The following is a 24,914-nucleotide window of genomic DNA, read 5'->3' on the forward strand; positions in this document are numbered from 1 at the left end:
ATATGACGGAGATACACACAGGTGAGTCTGATTAGTTTTGGTCACACTACTTTTTAAAATATTTATTTATTATCCTAATGTTTCTGCTATATTTCTTGTTTTTCCTTCCAGGCTGGAAGTCTTCCTCCATGATGTTGATGAAACAAGAGCAGCACCAAAGACACTTCACCATCAGTGATCACAAGACCATCCATGGCCGCTTCCAATGAACTTTCAAAGCACACTTCACCTTCAGTGCAAAGTACCATGAATGTATGACCTTTGTTGCATATTGCTGTCGGTGTTGTTTGATGTTTTGCAATAAAAGTAGATTACATACTGCAACTGGTGCTGGTGTTTTTGTAGCATCTAATGTATTTTAAAATGAATTTGGGGATTATTGGTGGCCAATAGTTTCTGGGGGAAAAGGTTTTAATTGCTCTAGTGGCTTTTATTTGGTAGTAAATTGACAAAAAAAAGTAATGAGAGAAGGGGAAGACTGGGAAGCGAACCCACGACAGACGCATTGAAAACTAGAGCCTTCATATGTGGGGTGTGCTTAACCCCACATAAGCCATTCAAGTCTGTGGTTGTAATGTGAGAATATGAAAAAGTTAGAGATCTGAATAGTTTTGCAAATGCAAGGACTTCAGACACAGCTTATAAAACATGACTTTCAAAATGGGGGAGGAAGTCAAACAAAGACGAAGCGAAGAATGAGGATAAAAGCAGCGTGAAGGTGAACGTGTACCTGGGGTGCCTCTGCGGGCCTGCGTGATGCTGAGCTTCTCGTGAGGCGCTCGACAGTCGCAGCTGGTCTCCGTGGCGAAGATGGCAGGCTCGGTGAGAGTCTGAGTCAGAAAGGGACTGGGTTAAAGGAAGACCCAGGAGAACAGCCATTTGCCCCTTCCCTCGCCACTTACAGAAAACCACCATTAAGGTATTGACTACATCTGATGCTCACTCTGCACTCTGAGACAGCGGAGACAGAAAGAGCTGCACTCAGTGCTATTGATCACCGACACTCACCTCTCGCCGCAATCAACTGTATGCACTGAACATGACAGAGAGGACAAAAATCTTTGGTTAGCGTGGCGCTGGAAGGGAGAAGTGAACTCTCTCCCACTCTGACAGGAAATTAAAACCAGAGATAACAGACGGACAAACCAGATAACGGGATATACTAATTTGTAAGTGCCAAGACTGTTATCAAGGTCAAAACGCTGCAATGTGAGCCCTCCTGAAAAAAAATTAAAATGTAAAAAATAAACTGTGTTCGTGTGCCATCTGTTGACTGCAGGGGAGTATTCACCAAATCTCATTCACACCCGTGAAAGAGAGACAGAGCAGAGCAGAAAGCTGTGGGAGTGTGAGAGGAGGAAGAGAACATGGAAACGGGTTCAGTCAGGCCCCTGACGTCAGTGGCTCCTCCAGGAGCAGCGGTGAAAAAATAGAGTCTGAAACGATAGTGGGTTTCAGGTAAACAGGTAATTAGTTGTAGGGGGCTTGGGGGATTTCGTAGACCTTCAGTCGCAGAGAAACTGCGAGGTGGTTCTGGACACAAGCATTTTGTAAGAAACGCAGAAACAGTTGCTTGGTATTAAATTTGTGGATGACAGATAAAAATGTCTGGAGTAAGCCAAAGATGTGGGCTGCAGTCTGGACTCAACTGTTGTGCAGTAATTAAACAGGCAACAAATAACTATAAAGACGCCACATGAAAATATAGAATTCGTTGCTTTTACATTAACACAGGTGCAAGTTTACTCTTGCTCTGTGCGTCTTAGCTCTGCTTTTGAAATTAGATAGCATTTTTGGAGATGCAGAACCCCTGCAACTTATTGGCAACTATCTCTGCTGTTAGTACTCTCTGCAACCTCCTGTAGGGAATAGAACAGCGATTTTTTTTTACATTACTGTCATATTTCAGTAATTTGGAGGATTCTTCTTTGCCCAAGCTCTTTGGGTTCTCCAAAGTGCTGGCTCGTCTTTCACGCCACAAGTTTTCTATTAGGTCTGGAAAGTGTGATGGACAAAGAAGAAAGTTGATTTCTGCGTTGATTCGGCTGCATGTTTAAGATCTTCATCCAGCAAGAAGATCAATTGAAAATGAATTTTCTCTTTTCTGGTCAAAACCCATAGATTTTATATGAAAATATCACAATAGTCCAAAAAAAAAAAAAACCTCACGATGTGCTCTAACACTGTTCTTTGAAACATAAACAGGCCCACAGTATGACACATCCTATTTAACAAATGAAGGGAATGAAGTTCATCTTCTGTTTTATCCTTGACCAAACTGGAGATTTCATTCTCAAAAAGCTCAAATCACCCATTCCAGCTAAAATCCTTTTATGGTGGTAGACCAATGAAAAATAAAAACATAATTGCGATGCCACAAAAATATGGGTGTTGAAAACAATTATTTGACTTTTTGAAACACATAATGTACTCAATTAAGTCCAAAGGGTAGGATTTTTTGGACTGTGCTACTCCAATGAACGATACATTTAACTTGAAGCTTTTTCCTCCAACATTTTTGCTGTGTGTAATTTAAACAGGAAAAACTAGAAGCTCAGACAGCAGCAGCTGTCTGAGCGTCTTCCCTTCAGGAAGACGCCTCATCACTTGTGATTCCTTGGGCATGTGATTCCTTGGGCATGGTGAGATTGTTGAGAGTTAGCAAAGAGCAGATGGCCAAGGTTAAACTTTGTGATCAGGAGAGTACAAGGGCCTATCAGGGCGTGCGGCTGGAGCGTGCTCACTGTAAAGCCCGATCTGGCACCAGATACAGCATCTGGCCTAAGAAGGATTAAAGCGGCAGGGGAGGAAAAAAAAAAAAGGACACAAGCCAGTAGCCATAGCATGACTAGCCAAGAGAGAGACTGCCGTAAAGAAAACAGGCTGAGGCAAAGAAGAAATAGGTAAATGACGACTCGGTGGAGACAAAAGGGCTGACAGCATGATTTGTGTCAAGGAGGAATAAAGCAGAGTATCCCAACGCAGGAGGCTCTGTGATTTCACTGCGACAGTTCTCACTCAGCAGGACATTTCTCTTCCTTTGGCAGCCCCCTCAACAACAACAACACCGTCCACTCAGCACTCTGAGCATCTCCTTCAGGCACATGCAATCCAGGATCTGTTTCATAACAGGGGACAGAGGAGGAACCTTTTGTTTTCCCCCCTACTTCCTGTCTCCCTTCCTCACACACACACACACACACACACACACACACACACACACACACACACACACACACACACACACAGTTAGTATACACACTCTCATCTCACAGATAGGCAAGCAAACAGCCGTGCACATCCTCCCTACCGTCCGGGGATGAGGGCAGGTGTGTTCTAGCTCCTCCATTTTTCCCAAAGCCTCATGGGATGCAGCTGATTTCTCTCTGTTTTGTGACTCAGCATCAATGAGGAGATGCTGCTCTCCTCACCACTGTCTCCTCTATTTTCCCCGCCCACTCTCTCCTCTGTCTGTCTCCCTCTCCCTCCTTCTTGCCCTTCTTCCCACGGGGTGCAGTCCTTCACAGTCAGCCGGGGAAAGACCTGGCTAGAAGCGATGTGGAATCAAGGTGGGGGGAGATTTTTTTTTTTTTAAAGAAGACACAATCCCACAACAGATTTAAGTAAGATATGCATCGTGTTGCTCTAAATATTTAATAATCTAAGCTTTCACAATAAGTAAAGACTCTAAAAAAAGTACAACAACAATAATAATAATAATAATAATAATAATAATAATAATAATAATAATAATAAGAAGAAGAAGAAGAAGAAGAAGAAGAAGACAAAAATCTCAAGCATTTCTATAACTCACATGGTAGAAATCGGTTTCTGCCCAGTGGGTCTGTAAGGCGCATCATGTGTACAGAATGTGCCGACCACGCCTACCCGGCGCATCAATTGCCTCTCCGGTTGACAAATAGGGCGCACCCACTGTAACCCCGAAGCTGCTGCAGACAAAGACGCATGGAAGAGGTCTCACTCACGGCTATTTCTAATATCAAGCTGCCTCAAAGTATAACTTTGATATTTAAAGAGAATGATAAAAATAATAATAATAATAATCCGAGCTACAATAATTACAAGGGACTGCAACAGTCATAACTCCACAACATTGTGTTACGCTTTTCATATGAGAGATTAGGTAAATAATGTGAGTGGAGCGTCGGTCTAAGGAGACCATCTGGACCATTTCTATGGTGACGGCGGAGAGGAAAGAGAGCTCCCAAATTCGGACCAATCATCGCCCGCCGTAGCAACATAAACTGTGATGATTGGTGGACGAAACCGTTTCACGATTACAAACAAAACAGTAAGCAGAGCATGAATACTAAATATTTAGGTCAAATGTTCAATACATATAGAACTAACTGTAAACTTACTTACGTTACAGCGTGTTATAAAATATATTAAACTCCGACTTCCCCGCCAAAACCAGGCTCTTCCTCTCTTTTCAACGGTAAAGCAGTTTATTCCTATTTTATTTAGACGTGGAAAATGCGTCAAACTGTAACCCTATCCCTAAAAAGATAAGTAAATAAAAAAAGAAATACGTCTAGTCAATATTTTAAACTTATCTTACCTTCCACGATCCTCTTCTGCAACAAAGAGGCGTAACAGCCGCGCAGCCGGGGTTCACTCTGACGCGGCGCTGTTTCACCATCTTGCTCCTGTGGTAGACTGAAATAAGTGAGCTCTGTCCTCTTTTTCTTCTTCTTCTTTTTTTTTTTAATATGTCCGTTTTGCTACAGCACAGCAGAACAAATACGTCCCGCCCTGTCCAGCCCGTCCCAGACACAGATCAGCTGCTCCCCTCTGATAAGTGTCGGCCACCGTCCACACCGCGCCACATACAGCAGATAATCCGGCTGTCAGACATGCATGAATCCCCCTCCTATTGTACTTAACTTCATGTATAACATGCGACTGCTTGTAACCATTAATTCATATGATGCCACAGATTCATCTAAATAGGGTATCGTTGAAAAGTGTTTTTTTCTTTCTTTCTTTCTTTCTTGTAACTCAATTCAAAAGTGGTGCTGTGATAAAATATTCGTAAAATATACATGGTTATATCCATGAGTATCAAAGCAAATACATATATATATATATATATATATATATATATATATATATATATATATATATATATATATAGATAAACACACTCACACACATATCAGGGTTTTTTTTATATACCCTGTGTGTTATTATTTTAACAACAAACAACTCACAGAATGTGCCTGATTACAGTGTCTTTATGAGAGCCAGATATTTAATACTACTTCTCTACAGTAATGATTACTTGTTACTCACCTTTCCAGTGTAAACAACATTTTTTTGTGCTTTTACATAAAAATGTTTCCCAAAGATCCTGGAGAGAAGTAATGCTTTGCTAAGTTAAACTGCATGAACATTAGGTAAACTTATCACTTCTTTAAAAATACTATGGCTAAAAGGAAGATGAGCATATAGCTTTTCTAAATACTATTCTAAATACTCCCACACGAATACATCTAGTAAATATTATTGTACGCAATTCTTAGATAAGCTTTTACGGTGTTTACGCAGAAAGCTCAAGTGAGACGCTTGAATAAGAGACAAACTGTGCTTTGTGTTTTCATTATTGCTTGTACTGTAGTTCCTCTGTGGCCCCAGTCTGGGACAGTAATCTATTGTGCCCTTTACAGACCGGCTTCGTTTCTGTGGCAACGGACATCATGGAGGTACAGTGACACAGACACTAAAAACTGGAGAACAATAGCCTAAAATTGTCGTCACAAATGGTATATTAAGGAAGGACAAGGTTATTTATTAGACAAACATTTCATACTGAATAAAATTACATGGAATAGACTAGATAGCGAGATAGAAAAGGTGAAGATTTAATTATTTTTACTTGAAAAGATTTCTCTTGTTAAATCAATTAGTACCTTTAAACAGCATATTAAACTCTTTTCCTCTGAAATTAAAATAACTTGCTCACTTTGGCAAAATAGAGAAGGGGTGGCTTTATGATTAGCCTTTCTGACTGAATTAAGAGATGAAAATTTTCTCTTCCCATTTCATAAACAAATAATAAAAAAAATAAAAATAATAGCTTTATAAATGTTTGGATGTTGGACGTAGCTACGTTTTAATACAATGATATAAAATGCAAATTAAATGTAATCCATCAGGTTAGTGAACTTCCTATATATATAAAACACAGTAAAACCACTTTACGATTTATGGCTGAATTTAGATAGACCAATGTCGCCCCCTTCTGGGCTTATTATAAACAGCATATCCGGTAATTGGCTGACAGCAGCGTGATGTCATTTCCTGCATATGACTTTCCCCGGGAAGGCGCTTTGGCGCGGGTTGCTGTGTTGTTGTGCTGCTGCTGTCATTCAGTTGTCGGAATAAAGACCAAATAACAGAAGTAATGGCTCCGGTGGCAGACCCAGATAAAGACATGGACGTTCCGGACGGTGGTGAGTTTGTTTCTCCGGTTTTCCGTTACAGGACAGCTGCTTGTTTAGGCGTTCAAATTGAAATTATTAGCTAACACGACGGCTAGCTTAGTTTAACACTTGCTAACAGGCTTTGGCATAGGGTACTGCTTGTGTCTTTATGACGGGATTAGATAGATTCAAATGAGGTTTGTCACGTGAATCTGGTATTTGTTCTTGATAAAAAAGGTGAAAAGGAACAATTGGGATACTTCAGAAGGCAAGAATTTCACTCAGCGTCATTGTTCGTTTCAGCCTTACTACAGCTTTACTTCCAAAAGAATTACCGCAATGTGTCCATCCATTCGCTGCTAATCAAATTCACCTGGCTGGTTAGCGGGTCATTAAAAAGTATAAAAACTTCTACAAAAAATTCAAATGAATAAGAAATATCTCTGATGTGAAACATACAGCTGTGCTTCCACACAATGCCAATCAGAAAGGTCACCTTAAAGTAGCAATTGTTGCTACATATAAGGGTCATAAGGCTATTTACGAGCATTTTGTAAATATTCATATTACTATTTATGGTTTAATTGGCTCTCGTGGCCTTCATTGGAGAGTGGTCAAACAATTTTTTTAGTTTGATCAAAAAAAGTGAATTGTTTAGTTTTTGTTGTTGAAATTCACCTCTAATATGACCTTTTTTTATTCATAAAAGTGTATTGTTTTAGTATTTTATGTCTAATTCTGTGTAAATGTAGCAGAAATGGAGGATTGTGTTAAAAAAAACATTGTGTGACTCTCTTCAGATGAGAAGGGCGACGCCTGCAGTCTGGCCAAGTCTCGCTCCAGACGAGAGAAGCGGGAGAAGGTGGGCAGGAAGTCAGCGCTGGAGCAGCTCAAGAAGGCCAAAAAGGGGGAAAAGATCAAATATGAGGTGATAAAGACAATATGTTTCTGTTTTGCATGCTTGTAAAGATTCTTTATGCAATTCATAAAACCAGTGGCAAGGGGAGACTTTTTTTTTTTTTTTTTTGCTGTGCTGTTTTTCTTCCACTCAACTTTCCATCATAGTGCTCACCGTTCAAGAAACTTTGAAAAACCCATTTGTTTTTCTAGATATTAATTCATAAAGTTCAATTGAAGTGAACGTAAGACGGTTTTCTGCTGTGCTTCTCTTCAGTCTGTGTTTAGCTGGTGTTTGCCTTTTGCAGGTGGAGGAGATCACCAGCGTTTACGAAGAGGTGGACGAGCAGCAATACTCGAAAATGGTGCGAGAGAGGCAGGAGGACGACTGGATTATTGACGATGGTGAGATCTGGTTTTGAGAAACCACTGCAGAGCGCAGGCTGATGGAGGGTTCTTTATGCCAAGTAACACCTTCCTTCTTTCAGACGGCACAGGATATGTTGAAGATGGGCGAGAGATCTTCGACGACGATTTAGACGACGATGTTGTTGAAAGCAAAGGTAACAAGCTGAAAATCCTTTTGAAGAATTGAAAAATACAGATATCTTGTGCTTAAGTATTTGGTTTGTGCTTCCAGGAAAAGGGGGCGCAAAAGGGGGAGAGTCAAAGAAAACTCTGAAGAAATCTTCGGTAGCGAAGCCTAACACTATTAAGAGTCTCTTCATGAACAGCAACGTTAAGAGGCCTGCAGAGGTCGGTATTTATGAGAGTCTTTGACAAGATATTCTCTAAACTCACTGCACACTTAATCTTTTCGTAAAGTATGCTGTAGATGGTTTGTCAGACATTAGATGATGTTCTTACATTTTTCTCATGTTTTGTAATTTTTTTTTTCTCTTACAGAAAGATGTAGATCTGTCCAAAGATGACTTGTTAGGAGATATTTTACAAGATCTACACAATGAGGTTTGCTTGAGTGGAGAATTAAACCAAACATTCTCCCACTGACAGGACTGGGAAATAGTTCCTGCTGCCTTTAACCTCTCTAATACCTTATTCATCTGCGATTCCAGAAACCGTCAGCTCTCACTCCTCCACCTTTGGTTACCCTGAAGAAAAAGAAGACGGTGGGATCAATCATGAACCCGTTCTCCCTCAAACCTCAGATGGCAAAGGTGAAGCCATCATGTCCTGACCTACATTTAGTTTTATTGCTGTTTATGTGGAGGTTTTGCACGAATCTGTCAGCGCAAACATCACAATTGAATTATGCAAACACCCTGATGTAGCAGGAGAAGCCCTCAACTTATGGATTAAAAGCCAAGGTGATCCGACCTCCGCCTCTGGACCCCTCTCCCCAGCCTTCTGCCCGTCCTCCTCCACCTGCAACAACCGAGGTTCTTCCAGAAAAACATGAAGCGGAGCTGCAGGAGCCAAACGAAGAGAGAGGTTAGATAAAATGTCAGGGGCTTTCGTTGCTTTTTAGCTGCTTCACAATAAGACAAAACCAGTCTCGATGATGCTGTCTGTTACAGAGGACGACAGTCTGGCTTTTGAGGGGGTCGATTTTGATGAGCCAATGGAGGTTGAGCATGAGGAGGAGAAGGCTGTAGCTAAAGATGAAGCCAAACTTGAACCCAAAGGAGGGTTGACGGCGACTGAAGTTAAAGTGGAGCACAAAGCTGAACGTCAGGATCCGGTTCTGCTGTGAGTTAGCTGCAGATACAAACTCACAGATGTCCTTAGATGTTTTTCCCTAAGCATCAAGTTAATCCCACCTAAAGTAAGGTGTAAAGATCAGATTGTTTTGTTTTTTTTCCCCCCCAAGTGCCTGGACATCGATCAAAACCAATCGAGTTAAAAATTGACTGGCTCTGAAATCATACAACTGATTTCTCTGTGTATTTGTCCTCTTAAGATATCTCTGACACTTACAGTCCCATTCAATAAATTATTCCAATAACTAAATTCCCTCAGAAAAGAACCATATAAAGATTAATTACACACAAACTGATGTTTTCCAGCTTTTGTTTTGGTTAATTATGATGATTTTCCAATTGCAGCAAATAAAACATAACATTAAAAGTCTGAATACAGCAGATCAATAAAAAAAAAAACACCTGAAATGTGTACATAATAAAAAAAAGTGCTTGATACCCATTTAAAGGTTCTTTTTAATAGGTACTTTTAATCTGACAAATGAATCATATCAAGATGCATATCTAGAATCACTATTAGAAAGAACATGTGAAATATATTATGTTTTTAGAAGATATTTGTATTTGTTCTTGTTTTTAGGCCCAACAGAGTTGGAAGCTCTTGGGGACAGGAGGCTGCAGGTGGAGTCAGTGAAGCTCCAGCAGAGGTGCAGGTCGACTCCAGCAAGCTCCCTCTAGTGGAGGGCACGGATGGGGAGCAGGTCTTCCGATTCTATTGGTTGGATGCTTTCGAAGACCCATACAACCAACCAGGTGTGGTATTTAGGCACTTTTCATCAAAATAAACAAAATGTTTTGGTTTTTTTCTTTAGAAGAAGCATTGTTGAGATTTTCTAACTTGATGTTTGACTTTAAATTGCATCCCAGGCGTGGTGTATCTGTTCGGGAAAGTGTGGATCGAGTCGGCGCAGTCTTATGTCAGCTGCTGCGTTACTGTGAAGAACATTGACAGAACGATGTACCTTCTCCCTCGGGAATTCGTAAGTGTCGCACGCTCAGTGAGAACTGCATTTGACTTATTCCTGATGAAAACTGCTCATATCTGAACTGTTTTTATTGCCCAATAAAAACAGAAAACAAATCCGAAGACCGGAGAAGTGTCGGATCAACCAGTGGGGATGATGGACGTTTACCAGGAGTTCAACGAGCTTTCTGAGAAGTTCAAGATTATGAAGTTCAAATCTAAGGTCAGAATTGGTTACAGCTTGATTATTTATTTATTTTTTTTTTTTTAGAAAACAGGCATAAATGCCTATGTTTTCTTCTGTCTTTGCAGAAAGTGGAGAAGAGCTATGCTTTTGAAATTCCTGACGTGCCCAGTCAGTGCGACTACTTGGAAGTGAGATACTCTGTAAGCAGGCACACATGAGCAAAACGTCCTAAAATCTATCCCAGGTTGACGCTGGTTCATTAGGATAGTTTTATTTTTACAGGCAGACTTTCCTGCTTTGCCGACTGACCTTAAAGGGACGACATTTTCCCATGTTTTTGGAACAAACACCTCCAGCCTGGAGCACTTCCTTCTCAGTAGGAAGATTAAAGGACCCTGCTGGTTGGACATCAAGACACCACGTAAGAACGGTGCCATTAATATGACTTATTTCTTTGAGCCATGCCTCTAAACAATTTCCCCTGCAGCTCTAACTTCTCCACCTCGTCTTTGTTAGAGCTGATGAACCAATCGGTCAGCTGGTGTAAGGTGGAGGCTCTCGCTGTGAGAAGTGATTTGGTTTCTGTGATTAAAGATCTGCCGCCTCCACCCGTAACCGTAATGTCCATAAGCCTCAAGACGGTTCAGAACCCCAAGACGCACCACAATGAGGTTGGGATATTTGATTTAGCGCTTGGAAAACATTTATGTTATAGTGAAACTTTGTTCTTCCCAGTAATGTGGAAAAATATGGATGTTTTTCTTTTTCTAAATTGAGTTTGAAAACTACAATGAAGTACTAGAACAATTGTAGATAAATGGAGGAGAAAAAAATCTGGCAGCGGAAGATGATGTTTTTACATGTTTACAAGATAAAAATTTGTATAAGTTGTATGTTTTTGGGAAATAAGGATACGATTTTATGATTAAAGACATATTTTAAATCTGGGAAATTCTCTGCCATTTGCTACAACAAAATCTGTCGTTTTTTTGAGATACGTGGGAGATGTTCTGACGCCAGAGTCCAGATGTACCACTTACACTTTGAAAATAGCCAGAAATGCATCTATAAATTCACCATGTGTCATTATGAATTTACATTTGACATGTTTGACTTTATAATCACATTAAGCGACTTTCATGCAAATTCACAAGTTGTTAGTATCGTAGGTTCATATTGTAAATGTATGTCTTTAAATTAGATATTCTTTTGGTAAATGTGTGAAATTCATCAAGAAATATCTAAATATTTGGGTGGAAGCTTTCCACTCTGTGGCCAAATATATTTTTTCTTTTACCTAGAATTGCCTTTATACTTGCTGTAGGAAACACTTCTATATCCTGTATATATATATATTTTTTTTAAAAAAGTAATCTATGCAGTAGATTAACGGGGTTGGACACATTTTTCGCTTAATGCAACATTGATTTTTCTGCAGATCGTGTCTCTTGTTGCGCTCATCCACTACAGCTTCCATATGGATAAAGCTCCTCCTCAGCCTCCCTATCAAACTCATTTCTGTGGTAAGTGTTGAGCATTTTCTGCTGTTGGTATTTTGATGTTAATCACTTGGTAAAAGCAGTGAATTTAAATAGTATTTCTATAGTCAAAGCGCTCACACAGCCACACTCACAGACACCTAAACGGGTACTGAGGTCGTTAGGCTGCTTGGGGTTAAGTGTCTTAACCGAAGGCTGTTGTGATCCCACAAGTTTTTGGATTGCAATACTTTCTCATTGAGCCACAGTCGCCTGTAATGACCAAAGTTGACAAATTTGTAATAAAAACTTGGATGAGATTTCAAACAAACTGATTGTAACCATTTTTCTCCTCAGTGATCAGTAAACCATCTGACTGCATTTTTCCTTACGACTTCAAAGACGCTGTCAAGAAGAAGGCGAGTGACCACGCATGGACAGACCCTAGCTTTAGCAGCACTGCTTCTGTTTATTTTAATAATGAATGGAGAATACTTACCAATATGAATACCATTGAAAGATTTTCATATATTGTGTAGCCATAATTTTAACCATCACTTGAAGCTGCTGCTCATATTTAAGCCAATTTTCTATCCTCCACCCGTTCTTTAAGACGCACTGAAAATTCATTTCTCATTTCTCAATTGCAGTACAAATGATGTCTTCTAATAGTGATTGCAAGCCCAGACGTTTTACTAAGAATACATTTTGCTGTATAAAATGAATGATAAACCTTCCCACTGACCTCAGTCTTTTTTTTTTTTTTTTTTTTTAAAGAAAGTGAAGGTGGAGATGGCAACTTCAGAGCGGACCTTGCTCGGCTGCTTCCTGGCCAAGATGCACAAAATCGACCCTGATGTGTTGGTGGTGAGCAGCAAACCAGTTGTACAAGCAAATACTAAAAATCCACATTGATGTGAAATGGAGGCGTTTAAGCTCGTCCGTCTGGTTGGGAACAGAAAGTACGATCTGTTTATTCCTGATGAGTGAATGCACCACACTGACACTTTGATGAGGAAGAAGGCTCAGTTAGCCTTTTCAGTATGATTTTATTCTCGTAAAGGAAGATAATCTCTAATTTTTTATTTATTTTTTTTTGTAGCTTTCATACATCTGTTCTAACAATAAACTTCAGAATTTGACTGGATTTTTTTTGTCTCTTGTAGCTTAGCAGAAGGAACTTGTTGTTTCTGCTTAAAAGTAAATTTTGAATTTTCTTAATAAAACTGGATAAAATATGTGTTGGCGGGTCACTAGTTGGAGTCACAAATTGGACAGCTTTATACGTCACTGCCACCTGGAAGTTTCTATTGTTCAGCTAAACAGCAGAGTTTAGGGAAGCCAGTATTCAGCGACTCTTTGAATCGTCACCTGCTTTTACCTGCAGGGTCACGATATCTTCGGTTTTGATCTGGAAGTTCTCCTGCAGAGGATCAATGTGTGCAAGGTCCCCCACTGGTCTAAGATCGGACGCCTCAGGAGGGCAAATATGCCCAAATTGGGGGTAAGAAAAACGGAATCAGAAGCAGAAATATGCTTTTGCAGCAGGTTTGTAAATAAATAAATCTTTCATTTCGTGTTTTCTCCGCTATGTTGTATTCCTGGCTTCTTCAGGGCCGTGGAGCGTTTGCGGAGAAGAGTGCAACGTGTGGCCGTCTGGTGTGTGACGTGGAGATCTCGGCCAAAGAGCTGATTCGTTGTAAAAGTTACCATCTGACGGAGCTTGCAGCTCAGGTGCTGAAGGTGGAGCGGGTCGCAGTTCCTCAGGAGAGCATCAGAAATCTCTACAGGTGAATTTCAAAGCTCACGGCTAACCCAACGCGAGCCACTACCGTGTTAGAAAGGAGTGAGGGAAATGAAGCTGGTCTATTGTAAAATGTGCCTCGTTTTGCCCTCAGCGACTCTCCTCACCTGCTGTACCTGCTGGAGTTGACGTGGACTGACGCAAAGCTGATCCTCCAGATCATGTGTGAGCTTAATGTGCTGCCCCTCGCCCTGCAGATCACCAGCATCGCCGGCAACGTCCTGGTAACGTTCAACAGTTCAACCATATGCCTCTTCAAAACTCACTGTTCCTTTTGTTTTCCCTAACTATTAAATTCCGTCTGTCTCTTTGGTTGATTAATCATGATTGTTAGCATTTTAATCACCTTTTTAAATCATCGTTCTAAATAAAATTTTGACCCGAGGGCTCGCCCAAACGATCTGCTCAGTCGCTACATTTAATAGATTGAGAAAGGCATTCACAGTTTCAGTGATTTTGGACATGAAAAAAAAAAGATGTAAAGTATATATTCTAGACACGAGTCTTGCTTAAAAACATATCCAGGTATTGTCTCAAGTTGTTCTGTTTATTTTGTCCTAATTTTAATTTCTTGTGCTTCTAACTGCGTTTCTCTCTGCGGCCTCTCTGCAGTCTCGCACGCTAATGGGCGGTCGCTCTGAGAGGAACGAGTTCCTGCTGCTTCATGCCTTCCACGACAAAAACTTTATTGTCCCTGACAAACCGTCCTTTAAAAAGGCCCATCTGGACACTGTAAGTACTCATAGAACTGCACAAAAATGTACTTTTTTTTTTAAATTGCATGTTTTTAAACACGTTTTTTTTCCCCCTGTGATTGGATTGATCTAGGTTGAGGGAGAGGACGATGTAGATGCAGGAAAGGGTAAGAGGAAGAAGAAGGCAGCCTACGCTGGAGGTCTGGTGCTGGATCCGAAAGTCGGTAAGTGTTTCCCAAAAATGTTGATTGGCTTTGAATCGAGTCCGTTTTCTGACCCCATCTCATTTGTCCACTCAGGTTTCTATGATAAGTTTGTGCTGCTGCTCGACTTCAACAGCTTGTACCCTTCAATCATCCAAGAGTTCAACATTTGCTTCACCACAGTCCAGAGGCAGGCGCAGAACTCCCACAAAAAGACCGACGTGAGTGGAACTCACTTGCGTCCAGATGAATTACAACCGATGTGCTTCGTCAGGCAGATTAATAAATCCCGACCTTTGTACACACTTCGTAACAGGATGATGAGCCAGAGGAGATTCCTGAGATTCCAGATTCCAACCTGGAAATGGGAATCCTGCCCAGGGAAATCAGAAAACTGGTTGAACGGCGTAAACAAGTTAAGCAGCTCATGAAACAACAAGACATCAATCCAGATCTCTACATGCAGGTTTGTCCTTCTATAATGATGCGCAAGTCCTTGTTGAACAAAAGCATTTAATCAGTGTTTGTTTTATCTACATTATAACTATAAGTAGTGAGTGACGATGCGTTTTAAATTCATTCTCCCAAATTCCTTTGAATTTGCTTCATCTTTTATTTCTTGAGCGGTTGGCGTTTCCAGAAGTATTAGCTTTCTTGAATTAAATATTTGCTTTTTGTCATGTTACAACCACAAATTGAATGAATTTCATCTGGATTTTATGCGACAAACCAGCCTAACATAGTGAAGCAGAAAGAAAATGATGAGTTGTTATCCAAATCTTTGACAAATAAAAAAATCTGATAGTGATCCGTAGTATTTACAGTATATTCTTCCTTCTAACCTATGACAACTAAATAAAAAATGTTGAAAACCTGAAATCAGGTGATATAACAATCCCCTTTCATATAAATTAAAGTTTGTGGTTGTATCGTGATAAAACATAAATACGTTAACTGGGTGAAAGTTGAACACGGCAGCATAATTTCTTGCTGAGAACAAATGTAAAAAAATGTAAGTTTTTCTTGTTGTGAGTTTCTAAACTGTTTTCTGTTCCTTCCCTCTCAGTACGACATCCGTCAGAAGGCCTTGAAGCTGACTGCTAACAGCATGTACGGCTGTCTGGGATTCAGCTACAGCCGCTTCTATGCTAAACCACTCGCTGCTCTGGTCACCCACAAGGGGAGAGAGGTAAAACTGAGCTGCAAATAAATGTTTAACTTTCAGCGTCGCAATTAATATTCAAGGCCTTCAAAGCTAGGTGAATTGAATGACCTTGCTGGAAGCACTATGATTTTCATCCACAAGATGGCACTGTTAAGCCATAGTTCACATTTTCACCAATTTAATATATATATATATATTTCTTTGGTTTCTGAATTTTTATGTGTGGCCCGTCTTACCTCATACTTGGTATTATTTTCCTTGAGGAATTTCTCCGTGTCCTCCCCACCTTTGGCTCTTCTCTGTTTTTAAATGTGAACATTTCTCCCCCCTTCCATTCAGCCAGATCCCAACTCATGTTTTTTTAGTGTCTTTTATTTTTCAAATCTGTGACCTTTCCAGTGATAAAAATGCCAATAGATGCGTTAGGAAATGTTCACGTTCTCCATTTAAGGGCCGACAGACGTGCACATCCAATAAATTTATCCAAAGCAGCATGTGTTCTGCATGACACAAATGGCTAAAGCTGGCATTGTAACTGAACACCACACACACACACACACACTCCCGTCATGTCAGTGATGGTACTCATGTTCATTTAATGAGCTCCAATGGTACAAGTCCTCAGCGGAGGCATCAGGCTTTGCCTCGGGGGACTCCTTCATTAAGATCCCCTTACACACTCATTGTGCTGTCTGACGGAGGGCAGGACACCAACTCGCCGTGTGTGTTTGTTATTTTGTCAGTCCATTTGTGCCTCCAGTCATGCTTGATGTTCATCTGACAGAGCTACATTGTTAAAATTGTGTGTTTGATTCGCCGGTGCAGGTGGGAGTTTCTCTGCCTGCACACTTACAGCCGCTGTCTGTCACCAGCCAGAGGTGGACGGATTAATTACATTTACCCTCCTGCCTGCTTTGCTTCATCTCGGTTACATCAACAGTCTTTGGCGATAAGTGGGCTGTTTTTCCACTTTCCTTTGAATGGAAATATGGCCTCCTCCCACAGGAGTTGCCTTAAACAGTTTTGGGTTGTATTTAGTTTAGACAGTCTTGTAGGGAGCCCTTATCTAAAACTGTCAGTAATCTCTAAGAGCTGATGCTTTAGTGAGGTCAAAACTTAGATTGAGTGAGTAGCCATTTAATAATAAAAAAAAAGTATGTTTTTGTTAAAAAGTAGATCTCAACTCTTTCTAAGCCTTAGTTTTCCCATAAAATAAATTTGGTTACATTTACAGAGATTTGCAGAACTGCTGGTAACTTTTTCTGATTTTGTCACATTATAACCACAAAATAAATTTGTATTTCATTGGCATTTTTAGTGATAGATCAACACAGATGAACACATAACTGTTAAATGGGAGAGTTTCAGAAATGATCAGAACTAAAAATCTACAAAATATAACTCCACTTAAAACTTGACTTCATCCTTTACTGGCCTGGTATTTTCCTTGGTTTCCATGATGCTGATTATTTGCCAATGTTCTCTAACAAACAGATAATTTAACACTTAAATACAGACAGACTCTACAAGTTGGCAAATTTCCGAACCCACTTATTGATACTGCATTTTATTTAGGGGTGTCTGAATAAAGAGAACTGAATACTAAAGCATGCTGCCCTTTCTAGCTTCGTATTCCTTTCAAACATTCAGGCGACGTCCTTCTTCTCCACATTTATGCACAGCTTTGTGTTGGTCTATGAAATCCCAGCAAAGCGCATCAAAGTTTGTGTTTTTAATGCCTCAAATCTCAAAGTTCAACGGGTGTGTATACTTTTGCAGGGCGGCATATATTTTTGGTCGGGGTTACCTCTGATATTTCCTTAAGTTACCTTGTGTGCTGACGGGACAGTAAATATAAGTGGACTGGTGGTCTGGGGGGGGGTTACTGCATTAGTGCATCACATACAGTGAGGAGTGATGTGACGCATTGCAGACCCGAGCATCAAAAGGTCGTCAGTAACATCTAAAACCCTCTGAGGGTTCAGTACTTAAAATGCGCCTCAGTTTGCTGATGTAGCGGGAGATCCTGCTTCACCCAGTATTGGTGTTTTGTTTACTTTGTATCTATGATTCTGCGAGTAGCTAGCTCTATTTATGTTGCACACAACACAGGGACTCCCGCTTTTATTACAAGATGGACCGATTGTGGTAGTTGGTAAAAGTTAAAACAGTCAGAGAAGCTAGGTTGAGCCGTCCCCTCGCAGCAGATTTACACAGTAAAAAGTGAAGTTTGACTGAATTTCTGCGGTGGCCCGGAGTTAATAGAACATCATGCGAGAAGTTCTCGGTAGTTTCCATCTGCAGCGAGCCAGAAAAGCCAGCTGGCATTTATAGCTGCGTTTCTGGTGTATTTGTGGGTATTGCCATTTGCACTCCTGCCCCCTTTTTAATCATCACATTTGCACTCCACTTTCATCTCATGATTTAGGAGGCTTTTTATTTTTATAATTGTAACATGTACACTGATCACCACTTTGTCCGCCGTGTAAATCCCTCCCCTCCCACCGCTCTCATCTGTTTGGACGGGTGTCCCTGGTGAATGTGCATGTGTTCTGCGTATTTATTGATTGGTCCGGCTCTCATCTTTCTCTCACTCTCGTTTTAACCCGAGGCCTCGGCGGAGCGGGACGGGCCGGGAGCCACGGCGGCTTCTCGGACCCCCGGCGGGTTTCAGATGTGGAGGCTTAGAGAGAGTTGACAGACTTTTGGCCGAAGTGCCTCAAATTAGCTTACTTAAGAGTAACGAAAGAAATCCCCCCCCCCCAGTTATCCCCTTCTCTGAGTCTGACTGTAGAAATGTGCACAGACGCACACATGTCACCCTCCGTGTACTACTGGCCGAACTCTGCCCTTTGTCGGAGGACCATTTGTTGTGGGCCTACTCTGTCCCGGAATGTGTGGGTATTAAAAGGGGGACTTGATGGGTATTAAGAGGAAGGTGAAGGTTTAGGATTACACGGCTGAGGGTCCTCTACAGATTGATGTCCCCCTCAACCCCTCTGTGATATTTTGGGTTCTTTTGTATGTTGGCCAGAGAACAGTTGAATGCAGAGAGGAACAGATATATGCAACACAGATATCTCCCTCACATGTGGGTTATGACCGGCTGATTAATGTATTTATCCCACGAGGCAGACTTTTATTGTCCGCTGACTGCTGGTTATTAGACCTCTGTAATCACCGGATGGTTTAACTCTTGAGTTTTAATTTACATTAAGGCTTAAGTGTACTTTCTTGGAGATTTGTGGTAAACAGACACAAATTAGCCCATAATTGATTAATTATCGACGGTTTTCAGTATTTGTAAGCCAGTCGCAATAAGCAATTAATCACATGATGAATTAAAATGAGCTAAATAATTTACATTCTTATGATTAATATTTTGTAGGGCAAGTTTATTTATGATTTCGGTTGTGTGTTTTTATTTAAGTTTTTTAAATGGTTTTTGATTGTTGGGTTTTATTTTGGATATTTAAAATATCTTCCAGTTTCAATTAAGCGTTCTTTTAAAAATTACAGTTTATTGGTCTTTGATAGGGCGCACTTGCAGCATTACTATGCCATTATCAGCGTTATTGTTTATCGCAATAATTGAGACAATCTAGGAAAATTTATAGTATCTGTCGATATAGTGCAAAGTATTTGTGTCCAACCTTCCTTATTTTGGGCCCCCCCCAAAAAAGGATTGCTTAGGAGTCATGAGCACAGTGATTTATTTTGCTTTCTATAAATCTGACGAGTGAAAAGAAAACTGTTTTTGAAATGGACCGTAGGAATTAGGGATGGGCATTTATCGTGTCGTTTATCATTTAATGTGAAAAATTTCTTGTCACATTAAGAATTTTGACTTGGTGTAAAGATGTATAAGGTACATGAATAGTTTCAGGACACTGTAGCTGTAGAAAAAAGACCCCAACAACTTAACTCTGGCCAATTGGTACAGATAATTCATCTAAAGCAGTTTAACTTCATGTCCTGTTCTCTGAAACAGGACCCAAAATGGTTGTTTTTCTTGTACTTTGAGCAGAGTTGTTAGCCCATCCGTGTGTTTATGTCCCCTGATGCTTGTGGAAGCTGCTGATTGTTGTGGATTGCAGATTGCTTTGACCTTTGTCCCCTTTTGCCAGCAAATCTGACAACCATTAGCAGGTGTTTGTGTGTCTCAGGACAGTGGATGACTCCTGAAAGCCATTCTGCTGTAATTGAGTTTGTGTCCTTGTGTTTAAAAACAGCCTGACAGGAGCTCGTTGCTGACATTATAGGAAGGCATGCAAAGGGAAGACTAGAAGAAGCGGGGCTTGTGTAACAGAGCCCCGGCGGCGGGGAGAGGTCAGAGTTTGGTTTAGGTTAAACCTCTGTCCGTACATGCGTGCAAATAGCTGTAATGAAGGCTAAGTAAATATTGTTGCCCCAGGCGTCCATCGTTCAGACTCTCCATCATCTGTCTTGTCTCGAGAGTGACAAACCATTTCCCAGAATTAGATCGAGGAATATTTAAACTCTCGCTATCGCGTCTCATTTGCGACGCCGTCTTTTAGACTTAGCGACATTGCACCCGGTTCTTTCATTCAGAGTTTCGGTTGTGCCTGCTAGCTCGGAGTCACAGGAGTCATTTTTACATTTCTGTGAATTAGATTTAAGCGCATAAGCCCGGTCACGCTGGTATTCATGAGTCTGGATCTGGACCCAAGTGCGCGCGTGTGTGTGTGTGTGTGTGTCTGTCTCTGGCGGCTGCGATGTTTCCATGATCCCATGGTCCTCCTCCTTAAAGAGCTGGCTTTGCTCCTGATAGAGCTGGACTTAACAAATAGTCACATGGGAGCAGCAGTGATGCTATTTTGGCCACGTTAGCTCGTCTGTGAGGGGCTAACGGTGGAAGGGCTGAGTTCAGCTTTTAAACTGCGACATTAGTAACACCTACTAATGAGGCCATGTGAGACCAGGCTAATGGCTGGGATTATAATTGATAAAAGATTGATCTAGCATCTGCCATCTTTCTCAGGATGACATATAGAGCTGTAAATGAATGAATAATTAGTAAATGGTTTTAACTTGACATACTTGGTCATTTTTTCTTCTGGGGCTTCAGGCTGGAAGTGAAAAAGCTGGTAGCTTTGTTCCAGTCTGATACTATAACGAAATGAAAGACATTTATTCAATATCCCTACTAGAAGTGTTAATGTCCTTGATGAAAGCTGAAAAAAATAACATAAAAACAGATTTATTTAACGGTGACGTTTCAGACACGAAATAGTTTTTTTCACTTAAATTAGATCAAGTTGTTGGCGGAGAGATGTGAAGGCTGTATAACGTGTTCTTTAGGATCACTTGTTTTATTATTTATTCATTCTTGCACAGGGGCTTTTCTGGATTCACTTGTCTTACAGTAGTTTTAAATGTCCAGATTTAGTTACTTGTCTGCCATTATCGCTCACGTGAGCCGCTGAAAGGAAACTCGGTCAAAATGGCTTGTTTCGATTTTAATTGAAGCACCATAAAGTCGGCGTATTTATAGTCAGGAGGTCAAAAACAGTTTACAGTAAATGAGTTTCATCAGGAACTAAACATAATGACCAATGCCTGAAATGTAAAGATAAATAACGTATCCCACACAGAGCCTATAAAAGTTATTCTGGGACTTATTAGGCTGTGTCAGAACCAGTGCAGTGCAATGCCACAAGACATCCGCTTTACCGTTGGAAGAGACTCGTATTAATTGAGCGAACAACAGGAGGATTGTTGGCGTTGTCGGCTTATTTTCAGTCGAAGCCGGCTGTTGTGATCTCAGCCGGTTGTATTAAATCAGAGGCAGCTTTACAGCTGACTGACCTTCCAAGCAGCAGACATGAGAACACAAATATGGTATCTGCAAGGACAGGTGTGTGTGTGTGTGTGTGCGTGCGTGTGATTTGCGATCAGACATTCTCACATGCAAAAGAAATAAGGATTTTTACCTTGACACAGAGAAAGAAAATGCACCTTAAAATTACAAATCCTCCTTCCACTTTTGTCAGTGAGCTTGTTTTTGGTGAATAAGTGTTTTAAAAACCACGGCTTCGTCTGCGCGTACTCCGGCTTTGTGTGTGTGTTGCCAAACCACCCTCCGCCCGGGTCTGACAGTGCCGTGTTCCCCCCACAGGTGCTATTTCAGTCGGCCGACTGTCATCCCAAAATGCTTTTCAGCTGAGTGCTTTTCAAAACAGTCGTCAGTAGTTAAGGCTCTTTTTACAAGGGCCCTCTGCCCTGCTGAAGTTCAAAAAGCCACTTGTGATCTGCTGATTAGCAGAAAGGTGTACGGTGTATATAAATACCTGCAGATATCCTTCCTTTTTTTTTCTTCTTTCTTTTCGACCAGCATGCTCGGTTGTCTGCTTCGGTTTCATCCGCTTGACTCAGGCCAGCTAGGGCCTCTTTCCCAGTCGCATTACTGCAAGGAAAAAACAAACGGCATGTTAATACAGATAAGCATGAAGAGAATTCAAACGGATAATACGACAAGACACAAATCTTGAAGATAAGTCTGTTGGAAATCTGAGTTTCAGGAGCGACTGAGGAAAAAGGCAGCTATCACAATATGGCTGGAGCACTCGTCAATTAGCACAGCAGGGTGTAATAACTTGCAGCTAATGGATACAGCTCATGAGTAGGCACCCAGGTGCACATGCACACACACGAAAAATACGAAAAATACTGTAAAACCACTAAATGAAACTGGAAAAGTCAAGGCAGACTGTGGGAAAGTGCAGCACTTAGAGAGAAATATTCGGACAGGTGTTAGAAATATGGAAGGCATTTTGTTAAGGGGCTTTGTTAACACATCAAGCGTTTAAATCCATTGCATCTAAAAAAAAAAAAAAATCCCGATTTGGGGTTAGTTTTTTTTTTTTTTGTTTTTTTTTTTTTGTCAGCTGGACAGAATTAAACTCGACTCCTGCAGATGTGTCTCCCGGTCATTTCTGCAGCACCTCTGAGTGTCACAGTCTGCTGTTGCACCACTTAGCCAAACTATGTCTTCTGGTGCCTTGACGCCTGCATCCCTCCAGTCTCAAGGTAGATTTGTTGGGTGCATTATGTTTTAAAAATGGGCTGCACAAAGGAAAAAAATGTCACTTGTAAGCTGAAATATAGCAGTAATAAAAGAACACTTCACAGCACTCACGTTTGAAATGTCGGATCCAAACTTAGTGCTTCTGAAAGGGGAAGAAAAAAAAACAGCTTGTGGTTGCCATGTTTTTGAAGCTTTTGTGTGCTGCAAGTTTTTTAACTTCATTAGGCCTGCAATGAAACTATCCCTTGTTGAAATTTAGCAGTTTGCTTTTTACGCTTTTATATGTTTTACATATTTTATATGTTGTGTTATATGTTAAGATAATTAAGGCAACCATGTTTGTGAAATGCCAAACTTACTTGACGTATAGCATAAGTAATAAAGGCATTACGCTTCCCTTTCTGTCGTCTTCATGATCAGAATAAGCAGGAATAGTGACTACAATTGGGGGGAGGGGGGGGGAGGAATCAATTCACAAGCCTGGATCGTTCAGTGAGCCGCACAATTACTGTCCGGTCTAATTACCGTTTATTAACACCAACAAGCTGAGAGGCTGAAACCTTAGAAAACCCAGCGATGTACGGCACGCAGGAAGTGAAGGCTTTATGAGATGTTAGAACGTTTTCTGTTAACTACTTACTCTGGGGGGGGCGCGGCTTCAGTTTTGGAGAAGAGTGGGATATGAAAATGTGAGCAAAAACTCACAAACAAATCTGGAGAGAATCCTTATCCTACTATTCCTCTGTACATCTATTCACCTGCAGTATCTGCCTTTCTTCCCTTCTTTCTCATTTTCCACTTTTTCTTTCTGATTCTTTTTCTCTCTTTCTTTCAGTGTAACTTCCATAAAAAACCCCCTGCCACTAAATTAACTGAAAGTGAACTTTTAAATTTTAAACATAATATATTTATGGGATACAAACATAAGCAACATCACTGAAAGTATGTAGTTTTAGGCCTGTAGGTCTATATAGATTGGATTGTTTGACGTTAATTATATCTGTAACCGTTATAACAGGAGTTCATATTTTGGTTCAGGTTTCTAAATCTAGTCGCCTCCTTGAACATTAGATATCTGGTTAACATCAAGTAAAAGGAGATCCCTCTTTAATGCTTTTTCAGTTGTTGGGCCGCAGTATGGGGGGAACGTCCGGTGGTGACGAGGGTACTCACCGGCTCGAAGACATACACTCAGGAATTCTTCCAGCCCTCCCACCCCGGGGGGAAATGTGTTTGCATTGGTCCGTATAGTATGTGTGTGTCGGTATGTGTTTAAAGATGAGCGCTCACGCACCATCAGTCGCACACACATGCCAGAGTCATGGTCAAACGACTTGTCTTTCACACGGTTCATTCCTTAAAGCCGTCCGTCCTGCTGGAACTGACAGCGTATGGAAAAGCAACCAAAAAGAGTCCGCTCGTCAATTACATCAACGCATTCTCGCCTCGCTCGCCTTCCCACGTCGCCTCGCTTTGCTGTTGCTCATTCTCGCTCCTCTGCATGTGTTCGACTCGGGGCTTCTCGCTCATCCTTTCCTCAAGTAAAATCTGGAAGACTAAATTTAAAGCACATTATTCAATAGTGTAGTTGTATCTTCTGCTTTGACCTCACTTTATTATCAGGTAGTTCAAGGCTTTTCCTGTGCTAAAACAAATGGGAGTGGCTTCAAGTGTTTTATTTGTAATTACTTAATATTTTGATTGCCGGTTTTCTCAACATCGTTTTAATTACATCGTCTGACGACTGCTGCAATGGTTCCTGTCAAATTTATGCAAAGCTGCATTTTGTTTGTGCCAAATTGTATTGCTGTCAACTTGGAAACATTCAGGATTATAATATGGTTTTGGGAAGTGTTCCAACTAGTCAGTTCTGCTGCTTTTTATTACCAAATTATTGAGATTTTGCTTCAAATGAGCTAGTCGTACTGATTTAAAATGACTAATTTATTATTTCAGTGTCATTATTTGTAGAAGAACAGCATATCTGTGATTCCGAGTTGGTATAAGAAAGTGTCAGGTTTCAGAAAAATGTAGCCAACTTTTTCTACCTTCAGTATAATCTGCACTCTGTGCAACTGCAGTAAATAACAAACTGAAATGTTTTAACTTGAGTGTTGCAACAGGAGTCTGTAAACTCCCGCCATCCTTTAAAATACCTCTGATTAATCCTGGGTAAAATTCAGCTAGTGCAAATTTTGTTCTACTAACCTTCAAAACTCAGCGGTAGGGCTGCGCAAAATTAGGAAAACATGCATTTTTGATATTTTTGTTGATTAATTTGTAATTTCCCGACTCGTCTGTCTCAG

General features: G+C 40.7%; 2 protein-coding genes across 4 annotated transcripts in view; one reads left to right on the forward strand and one right to left on the reverse strand.

Moving 5' to 3' along the window:
* Window positions 1-4,688, reverse strand: part of pcyt1ba (phosphate cytidylyltransferase 1B, choline a) — a 12,822-nt gene extending 8,134 nt beyond the window's left edge. The window contains exons 1-2 of one of the 2 annotated variants that reach the window (XM_015029824.1): window positions 4,583-4,688; window positions 731-830 (exon numbers count right to left, since the gene is read on the reverse strand). In XM_015029824.1, the coding sequence (XP_014885310.1) occupies window positions 731-830; window positions 4,583-4,663 (181 nt within the window). In that variant the 5' untranslated portion in view covers window positions 4,664-4,688. Of the gene's footprint in view, window positions 1-730; window positions 831-3,310; window positions 3,488-4,582 lie in introns of those variants that run through there. The other variant, XM_015029825.1, reaches the window with a different exon arrangement.
* Window positions 4,689-6,292: 1,604 nt separating this feature from the next.
* Window positions 6,293-24,914, forward strand: part of pola1 (polymerase (DNA directed), alpha 1) — a 60,265-nt gene continuing 41,643 nt past the window's right edge. The window contains exons 1-26 of one of the 2 annotated variants that reach the window (XM_015029826.1): window positions 6,293-6,476; window positions 7,247-7,374; window positions 7,652-7,748; window positions 7,832-7,906; window positions 7,984-8,099; window positions 8,250-8,312; window positions 8,420-8,521; window positions 8,636-8,795; window positions 8,882-9,053; window positions 9,645-9,817; window positions 9,932-10,044; window positions 10,138-10,251; window positions 10,341-10,415; window positions 10,498-10,636; window positions 10,732-10,886; window positions 11,654-11,738; window positions 12,051-12,112; window positions 12,471-12,560; window positions 13,081-13,197; window positions 13,308-13,483; window positions 13,592-13,721; window positions 14,110-14,229; window positions 14,326-14,416; window positions 14,492-14,616; window positions 14,712-14,861; window positions 15,462-15,584. In XM_015029826.1, coding sequence (XP_014885312.1) covers window positions 6,428-6,476; window positions 7,247-7,374; window positions 7,652-7,748; window positions 7,832-7,906; window positions 7,984-8,099; window positions 8,250-8,312; window positions 8,420-8,521; window positions 8,636-8,795; window positions 8,882-9,053; window positions 9,645-9,817; window positions 9,932-10,044; window positions 10,138-10,251; window positions 10,341-10,415; window positions 10,498-10,636; window positions 10,732-10,886; window positions 11,654-11,738; window positions 12,051-12,112; window positions 12,471-12,560; window positions 13,081-13,197; window positions 13,308-13,483; window positions 13,592-13,721; window positions 14,110-14,229; window positions 14,326-14,416; window positions 14,492-14,616; window positions 14,712-14,861; window positions 15,462-15,584 — 3,000 coding nt within the window. In that variant the 5' untranslated portion in view covers window positions 6,293-6,427. The remainder of the gene's footprint in view (window positions 6,477-7,246; window positions 7,375-7,651; window positions 7,749-7,831; window positions 7,907-7,983; window positions 8,100-8,249; window positions 8,313-8,419; window positions 8,522-8,635; window positions 8,796-8,881; window positions 9,054-9,644; window positions 9,818-9,931; window positions 10,045-10,137; window positions 10,252-10,340; window positions 10,416-10,497; window positions 10,637-10,731; window positions 10,887-11,653; window positions 11,739-12,050; window positions 12,113-12,470; window positions 12,561-13,080; window positions 13,198-13,307; window positions 13,484-13,591; window positions 13,722-14,109; window positions 14,230-14,325; window positions 14,417-14,491; window positions 14,617-14,711; window positions 14,862-15,461; window positions 15,585-24,914) is intronic. The other variant, XM_015029827.1, reaches the window with a different exon arrangement.

This window comes from Poecilia latipinna, unplaced genomic scaffold (genome assembly GCF_001443285.1).
Source record: "Poecilia latipinna isolate Pla-1442-1.1 unplaced genomic scaffold, P_latipinna-1.0 Scaffold164, whole genome shotgun sequence".
Lineage (NCBI taxonomy): Eukaryota > Metazoa > Chordata > Actinopteri > Cyprinodontiformes > Poeciliidae > Poecilia > Poecilia latipinna.